Genomic DNA, 9,118 nt, shown 5'->3' on the forward strand with positions numbered 1-9,118 from the left:
ATAGTCTTCAACAATGCTGCTCAAGCCATTCTACCTGTCTTTGCCACAATGCCTACCTCTGTTCTTCTACACAAATCAAGCTGAGGCCCAGTCAAAGCCTGGCTAGAAAGAATACATGACTGACTAGCTGTTCACATAGCTGCAGCTGATCTGTCACATTCTCTACATCAAAGATGATACATCTCATGTTTTAAATGAATTAGATGAAACATTAAAATGACAGCCATCACACTCAGCTCAGAGTTCTTGCCTTCTTGAAACAATTCTGACATATCAAATAGAGAGCAAAAGACACTAGAAATTGAGACTGTGAGACAAGCTGCAGGACCAGCAGCTTTTCAAAACTGACTTCAGAAAGCTGTATCTCTTCTCAATCTCATCACATATACTGATGGCTTCAAAGACAGTCAAGAAGTTTCAGATGAAGGCTACTGTCTATACTGAGGAACAAATCAATCTCTGAAGCTTGATAAGCTGTCTCTGAGCTGCATCACTGAGGTCTTTGATGCTGAAGTGCTTGCAGCAGTTGCTGATCTTGAGACAGTGCTACAGAACCCCTTCTCTATGTTCACACAGCACATTATAGTGGCTCTAGACAATGAAGAGACTGTAATAAGACTTCATACAGACACACTCACACAAACATCTTTTCTCATCTTTGCTAAGTTCAATGAACTTCACAGGTTCTGAACAAAACAGAGCCCAGGTCCAGCTGATCTGAGACAGATCTATGTTCAATGATGCTCCAGCCATGCTGGGATTCCAGACAATGATGCTGCAGATGCTGTGGCCAAGTCAGCCTGCACAATGAAATGCACTCACCACACTCTGACTCTGGCACAGATCAAATCTTATACTAAAGAACACTTCAATGCCTCACTGCAACAATACTGAAGCTTCAATAGCACATCATGATACAAGAACCTCAATATCCCAATGTCAAAAGAACTCTTCTCTGAGCTCACTCTTCTCTGAAGGAATCTAGATCATCTGCTGGCAGCTAGAACAGATCACAGTGACTTTGCAGTCTATCATCACAGATGAGCACATGATGACACACTTCTCACCTGCTCTTGCAGCTGAGATAAGACCCTCAAGCACTTCTTTTTTTGCTGGAAAGACCAGAACATTGAATGAATTAAAATCTCTGAAGCATGCTGAGAATCAAAGAAAGCAATTGACTGACTTCTCAGCACAGTAAGAGAAGCTACAACCTTCTCTATCTGGTGCACTAATACCTGCTTCTTCATTGACATCCAACACTGCTACTAGAACCTGTTCAACATCTGACTTCTCTCTCCCCCTCTCTCTTTCCTATGCTTCTTATATACATTTCTCATCACCTCTACACACCATCCTAGAAGCCCTTGGCTTCCTCAGTCCTGTAATCTTCAGCTACTACGCCATTCAGAACCTCCAGGACAGGGGCTACTCTGTACATAGACTCTCAAGAGGGCTTCGGCTGACTAGACATGTCAGGCAGCAGACTAGCTGCTGCACTGGCACGCCTGATACCCTTAGGGAGGTGCTGTGGCCGCGACGGCAGACTATTCTTAGTCAGCTGATCACGTGCCTCCAGGCATTAAATAAGTAATAATAATAATAATAATAACTAGCGGAATCACCGAACGAAGAATCAGTTAGTTAACAGTAATTTTAAAATTACACTGTGTGGGGCTTCGAGGCTTCCTATTACAGACTAGCGCCCGGAACACAGCATGGAAGCCCGCAGGAGACAGCTGCCAATACAATCACTCAGACATCCTACACTTTGAAAGGGGTTGAATCCATCGTATCGATGACAATCCTATAAATTTCTTGATTGTGCCAAATTCGTATGGTCAACTATCCGACAGGTGTGAAACAATAAGTCCTTCCACGCGCTGGGAGCCTACACGGAGAATAGGCATCCAAGAGACGTAAGGTGTGGTGCCATCAATATGCCCTTATTATTTTGGCCGATGTCATCATGAGTGCTGGAATCTGTATAATTTCCATCCGCTTTCATGGTGTATTCATGAATGAGGAGCAACATGGAGAAAATGGAAAGATTGTTTCTGTAAAATAAAAAGAAGAAAGAAACCCTGTATAATTTGCAGTATGATAATATAAAAGAATCTTTGCCTGTCAAGTTAATAATTTTGCAACCGATACCGAAAGAAACTGTTATTTTTTCCCTACAAAGGCCCTATTGTATATCTTAAAATTAAGAGTTGGTACTCATCCGGTGGACGATTGGGACAGCGCTGGGTGGTAAACTCCCCATCTCCGTAATGACCATATCAATATACTCCGCCGGAGTGACATCGTACATGATATTCAGCAGCTGTAAACCTGGTTTTTCTTTCCAGTATCGGAGTGGGTTGTTCGGATCCATGACAGCTGGGTATGATGTCTCATTGTTTGATGCGGAGTCTTGATTTGTCTTCGGGCCAAATTTTTGGGGATTCTGTTGGGCGGGGAATGGTAGACTTGTTAATTGTCTTGGAGGTTCGCTGGCAGCCAACTCGTCTGCGTCAGCAAGTTCGTTCAGGACAATACTGTCAAGCGCTACCCGGTCGGTAAATTTGACGGTCTCGCAACAGACGATGACGGGGATATTGATTCCGCCTGCCCGCTCCTTTGCTGTCATTGCCACGATAGCGGTACCGACACGGCTAAACAGACGTCCATTACTAGTCATGGAGTGGGCGCCTAGGAAAACCTTGGTAGCATCTTTTACCGCATGGCTAATGGCATGGACCAGGGAGTATTGTACTTGTAGACCCGCATTGGCAAGGGTACGAGCGAGCTTTTTGCCTTCGAAAAGGGGACGTGAATCGATGATGGAGACGCGGAACTTTTTACCCTGACTGTGGGCAGTAAGTAAAGTCTGCTGAACAATGTTGCTTCCACCGTAACACAAGATGACATCGCCGTCATTAACTTTTTGAGCTGCGCTGTTTGCAATCACCTGGTCCGCAACCGTTATCTTTTCGCGGATGAACGCATCAATGAAATTACAAAGGGTCTCTTTGGCTTTACTCTCGGGACAGGATGGGTCAACAGCGGAAATCGCTAGTTTTATGGTGCGAATCGCGTTTCCTTGGCTTATAGAAAGAGGTCGACAGGATGAAAGATAGGAAATCTGGTGGGAGAGATGGGTCGTCAAGTGACGGGCAAGGGACGTTCCAATGGGTGTGGTATACGACTCGATGACCTAGAACAATCGCAGTGGGTGAGCGGTGTGCCCTGATGTCCATAATCACCGGATTACCATCCGCAATCCGCTTCACCCAAATGTTCCATCGTTTACGAAAAAACCGAAAAAAAAAAGATAAGAAAAAGAATTTTAAATATCACTCACCCTCTTAAAAGCCAACAACATAGCCACACACCTTGCACTGCTTCCACAAACCACATAATCCTTCAACTGCAACCCTAGGACTAGGATAGCCTGATGGATCTCCTTCCCCGCCCCAGCAATCGTCGTCCTACGCTTCTGCAACGACAAGTGACTAAAAACCGCAACCGCCTTATCAGCAGCCATCAAATCTTCCTCCCTTTTCTTCTTCTTCGATGACTCCGTGAGACTCGCATGAACAATCGAGCCGCGCCGTCCCAGACCAACAGTATTACCGCCTCCACCACTGCCACCACCTAATTGCTTCTGTCCCTTTCCACCCGAACCACCCGCAACAGCATTTTTCTGCGACTGCGATCCAGGACCGCCTTTCTTTGGTGGTGGGTGATTTCCACTGCCAGTAGCAGCATCTCCAGTTGCCTGTTCACGATCTGCCTTCTCCTTCGCCCGTCTCGCGGCTTTTTCAGCTTTTGCTCTCTTCTTTAGCTCCGCGCCAGAGATCTTCTGTGTGGAATCCGCAGGTGAAATGGTCTTATCCTGTGGATTTACCACAAAAGCGGGAGCATTTGCTGTTAGAGCAGCGGCAGCGGCGGCGGCAGAAGTGGTAGTAGGAATCGTAGTAGTAGCGGGAGCAGTAGTATTAACCGTAGCGGTTTGAGGTGTTGGATTAGTCGATCGGGAAGTTCCATTCATTGTCACGTTGGCTGTGGTAATGTGCTGTGATGAGTTTGCAGCGGGCGGAACACCTCCAGAAGTGCGTTGATTATGTTTATTTGCAGCCTGTACTAGTCGCGTCTCTTATTGAACTGTCTGCCTCCCTGGCAGGATCAGATAAAGCATCCCTAGACGACGTAGAAGAGGTATTAAATGGCTGTAGTTGTAGCTGTAGCTGCGATAGAGGTCGTGGAAGCGTAATAGTCGTAGCATCAAGTGGTTTAGTGATGGCGGGAGTTGGGCTTGTCGCTGGTGCTGGTTGGCGGCTGATTTTCTTCGTCAGCCAACGCCAACAACGCAAATACGCGCCCGTCATGAGCAGCGATGGTTGATTACTGTGCCTGAGAGACAACTATCAATTCTGGTGATATTTACACAGTAGAAAATCATGGGAAGAGGGAATTATCATATACTATACAACTATTAATAGACAGCTTTCCTTTGGGTGGAATGTCCCCCCATTCTGATTCACCGCGTCAATGCCCAACGGCACAACCCTTTCATCAGGACCATTTACACTGGCCGTCACATACCGTCCACATCGAGATAATATCACTTGTACAGTACAGTCTGTTGGCTATGCATTGATACGTCAATGACATCTTCATTCCTCTCGTGATTCATTGTATTCGTTGTCCATTTCACTTAAAGCAACAACATTAAAACAGAACAGCTGTCAAGCAGACATAACTGGAAAAAGGAAAAAGAAAGAAAGAAAAAACGAAAGAGAACATGAAACATTCCCCAAATCCCCAATTTCCCGTGAAAATATAACAAACCAAAGGGAGAAAATGGAAAGCCATAAAAAAGAAAAAGCAATATCTAACTAACCCTTCGTTTACCCACAGACCCCAAGGTATCACAGAACAAGTGAAAGAAAAAACCAAAAAAAGGCGCCAAAAAACATCCACCAAATCGAGAGCAAAACCGAAGACGAAGACGAAACGAAAATATAACAAAGAAAGAAAAATGCACCCCGAAATTGCCCCATCAGTTCAACCGAACATCCACAAGAACTCTCCGCTCCCCACTCTTGTCAAAAGCCGACGAAGAGGGTCTCATGATCCCGAACCGGTCATGATCATCCGCAACTTTCTGCCGGAAAAAGTTGACATCAAGCAGCAGCTGTTCCAACTTCGCCTGCACCTCCATAGCCTCATATTGCCCCGCATCAGCAACCCCGTCCACATGATAATGATCATCATCCTCATCATCTTCCCAAACCCATTCAGGCTCCGTTGTAGGCGTAGCATTCTCCTTCTCACCCTCCCCCATCATCCCTGCAGCATCCGCAACCTTCTTCTCAGGAACAGAGAACCAATCACTCTCCCTCTTCTTCCTCTTGACAATCTCCACGGGAGGGATCGGATTCTTCAACGACTCCAGCGCAAGCTTTAAATGCCTCCGCAACGCATCGTTCTCCGTCTGCAGCTGGCGAATCTTACACTCACTAACCATCTTCGTCTCCTCCATTAACCGTTGCATCTTGACAACTTGCCCCTGGTACTCCTCCAGCTTCTCATTTTGCATCTCACTCTCCCGTTTCCGGATGGCCTGCTGATTCACGCTAACCTGGAGCGTGCGGATTATTTCAGCCATCTCTGCAATCTGCGCGTCACGCTCTGCAGCTGAAACATGGTCTTGATTGACGATGGCACGGGTGCGGATGTGTTTCGCTTGGTCTGCGTAGCGTAACGTGGAGAGAGTCTCCTCGTAGTCTGACGGGGCTATACACGCAATCATCGCGGTCTTGGAATTACCACCCAAGCTATCTTTCAATAGCCAAGTCAAGATAGAGTCGCGGTACGGGACAATCTCTTTATTCTTGCGTATTCGACCGGGTTTGTTATCTGCCAAAGCAGCAATAACCCGGCCAAGCGTCGTTAGAGATTTGTTGATATTCGATCCCTCCCGGAGTCTCTGCCCGGTTGCCTCGGTAGCTTTGGCCCGTTCTGATCCAGCAAGGTCAACTAGCCTGATGCGCGCTGTTCGTTCAGTCGTCTCGTCAGTTGACAAGTCGTGATGAATCTGTTTCAGCATAATTGTGAATACCGCATGAGACCGCGAACTGGTGTCGTTCATTTTCGTACTAGCCACGGTACGCGAGGCATCCCCTCTGCGCATGAGCCGCAGAATCTCCGCAAAACTTCTAACAGGCACATCTGTCAGGTCTTTTACGTATGGTCCGTCCGTTGGCGATTCCCGAATTTTGAGGTAATATGGTGTGTCTGTTCGGGGTACTAGCAGATCTCGTACATGCTCGTTATATACTTCGAAGTATGAAACGCGTACATTGTAGCTGATATTAGGTGATTCCGAGCTCTCGATGCGCTGGAATAGATCCTCACATGTCCGTGGAATTAAGCCAGGTTGGTCTTCAGTGCCCATCATTGTGTAACTTTTACCTGATCCCGTTTGACCATATGCGAAGATACAGGTGTGATATCCCTCAAAGTTGTGATCCAGGAATTCCTCTCCTAGACAGTTATACACATCTTCTTGTTCAGCATAATGCGCATCTTCTCTATTATGAGACCAAAAGGAATTGTCAAAGGTAAAGGCCTTATCCTCAATGACCTTTCCCCTACTCTGTGCTGCTCTAAAATTTGCCGGATCGTGTGCATTGGAGCTCCTAGGAGCCATGAGGGTAGTTGACTGGGTATCGGGGTTCATCGATATCAGACATTCTGCTCCGCGTTTGATTTCTGCAATGACTCGGTTATATGTGTCCTTAGAATCTTCAAAACTACAAGCCAATCCGGCAAACCGGATGCACCACAAAATGTAAAAAACACGCTAACAAACTAACCTCTAGGCAGAAACCCTCGAACCCTCACCACAACCTTAACATTCCCTCCTCCAGCACCACCACTGACCGGAGTCCCTGTCCTACTCACCGGCACCACAACACTCTCCCTCGCCCTTAGAGACGGACTCGAAGCTGCGGACTGTATCATCGCGACAGATGCTACGGGCGCGGGTCCCCCGTTTGGCCCGATATTGGTGGCGGCGCTTGAGGACACGGATATCGGCAATACCGGAGCTGGCGACGCTTGGGGGATCATCATGGCACCAACGAGTGCGGAGATTATCGAGGCTCCCGAGGCCTGCTGCTGCGTCTGCCGGTATTGCTGCAACTGCTGTGATGATAACTGTGATGGTGGTGGTGGTGGTGGGCCTTCTATACTGCTGTAGAAGCGCGGATCCAGCGCTATGTTCCTGTTGTTTCTCAACATATGCGCTATTTGACAGATGAGGTCGTGGTGGCGGGATTGTTGGCTTAAGTACATGTAGGGAAGGGGAGTTTTGTAGTTTTGGGGGAATGTTTTGTGAAGAGAACAAAAATATTTTCTTCTTCTAGTTAAGGAAAAAGAAAAGGAGAGTCGAGTATGATAACTTGCTCATAAGGGATTGTTTATTTAAGAATTGAATGCTTATCACAGTACCTTTTTTCTTCGTTTGTCGAGTCTTGTGTGTGCGTGAGAGCATATGTAAGTATTATTTTGAAGGTATCTTGTGAAAGCGATACATCAAGGGTGCATCCTAAACATGCAAACTGTGTTTATCACGTAAACATCAAAGTATGGTCCTTTGTTCATAAACAACCGAACATCTGTCGGGGGCGGTCATATAGGGAGAGGTGCGCAAGGGTAAATAAATCGGGTAGGTATGAGCAGGTAAGGTACTAGTCAGTTTCACCTGCAGTAGATATACAGATTCTCAGTTAGCAATTGACTTTATTTCTTGTATCCCTTGTATATAGGCGCAGGTACGGAGTATATAGTAAATGCATGTACAGTCTGTCAACTCGGGTTGCAGGTGAAAATGTTACATTCATACCTCATTACAAGATTCGTGTGCAATGGGAAGGAAGCGAATAACATCAACGCTATCCCCAATTCCAAGGCTGGTTCATGTTGTATCTCTTAGTGAGATTTCCCAAGTTGAGATACAGGAGCATCATCATCCTGGATACCTACAGTTGAATCTTGCTGTTGCGTTGTTGATCGATGTTGACACTGAGGCGGTTGCCATGGTGACACGCAGGACGATCTTACAGGATTCATAGACGTATCACGTGACAAACTGAGTTTAACCTCCACTGGCTTGACTAAATTATTACGTCTGTCTTTAAACTGAAATGTCTGTCTGCTTTTATCAAACTGACGAGTGCATGATATCCCCCTCTGCCTTTCGTCCTCGTTCGTTTCTGTTCTATACCCGAGTTTTTACATTTAAACTTGACAATTAATATTTAATTATTACACATATTCTATGAAGCTTTGAATATAAATTTTTTATAAGTTCTTAGAAAATTTATTTTATTATATATAAATCTTTTCTAGATATATCTAATAAATATGAAGTAAATACTCTCTTTTGAATTGAATAATTTGCAATATCATGGCTCAATCTAGAGGCATGAATGATAAAAAGACAAAAGCTTCAATTTATCTATCTAACTAGGTAGCTGCGACGAGAATACTAAACTGAGGATTAGAATATGAGAATGAACGAGTAGCTGAATATATTTATAGGTTGGTTGGGGATCGGAGCGGATCAATCTAAGCAACCGAATATGGTTAGTGTTGGAACGGATCAACATTATCCCATATTACCAGCGACAGCGCCGTAACATGCAATTATTTTTATAATTATTGAAGTATAATTCATGCAAATTTTATTAAATTAAATAGCTGATGATGAAATTGAGATCTCTATTTTTATAACTCTAATAGAAGATGTTTTAAATACATTTAACTTTTTTTAAAAGCTTTGTTTCAAAGTATTTGAAAATAGTTCACATACTTTTTCTGCTTTTTTATCAGATCTCAACTGTATAATGTAATACAGAAGCTGTACAAGCTATATATAATTGTCTTATAGCTTGAAAAGATAAATACCTTTTCATATTATAAAGTTGAACTATATTATTTAAAGTTTTTTCAGTCTGAGCTATTATTTACTTTAAAATTAAGATTAAAATCTAATCAAGCTTCAAGCTATCTCACAGAGTTTTTTTGTTATTATAATTTTATCTTGAATAAAGTCATAAACTAT

The 9,118-nt window shown here is 44.4% G+C and overlaps 2 protein-coding genes across 2 annotated transcripts; both read right to left on the reverse strand.

Moving 5' to 3' along the window:
• Window positions 1–2,206: 2,206 nt before the first annotated feature.
• On the reverse strand, window positions 2,207–4,036 carry PADG_06884 (translation initiation factor eIF2B subunit delta; the record flags this gene model as incomplete). Its single annotated transcript, XM_010763970.1, has 2 exons — window positions 2,207–3,199; window positions 3,347–4,036. The coding sequence occupies 2 exons, from the start codon at window positions 4,034–4,036 to the stop codon at window positions 2,207–2,209; spliced, it is 1,683 nt and encodes a 560-aa protein (XP_010762272.1).
• Window positions 4,037–5,047: 1,011 nt separating this feature from the next.
• On the reverse strand, window positions 5,048–7,347 carry PADG_06885 (uncharacterized protein; the record flags this gene model as incomplete). The annotated part of the gene is made up of 2 exons (XM_010763820.1): window positions 5,048–6,762; window positions 6,867–7,347. The coding sequence occupies 2 exons, from the start codon at window positions 7,345–7,347 to the stop codon at window positions 5,048–5,050; spliced, it is 2,196 nt and encodes a 731-aa protein (XP_010762122.1).
• Window positions 7,348–9,118: the final 1,771 nt, after the last annotated feature.

Source organism: Paracoccidioides brasiliensis (assembly GCF_000150735.1).
Source record: "Paracoccidioides brasiliensis Pb18 unplaced genomic scaffold supercont2.9, whole genome shotgun sequence".
Taxonomy (NCBI): Eukaryota; Fungi; Ascomycota; class Eurotiomycetes; order Onygenales; family Ajellomycetaceae; genus Paracoccidioides; species Paracoccidioides brasiliensis.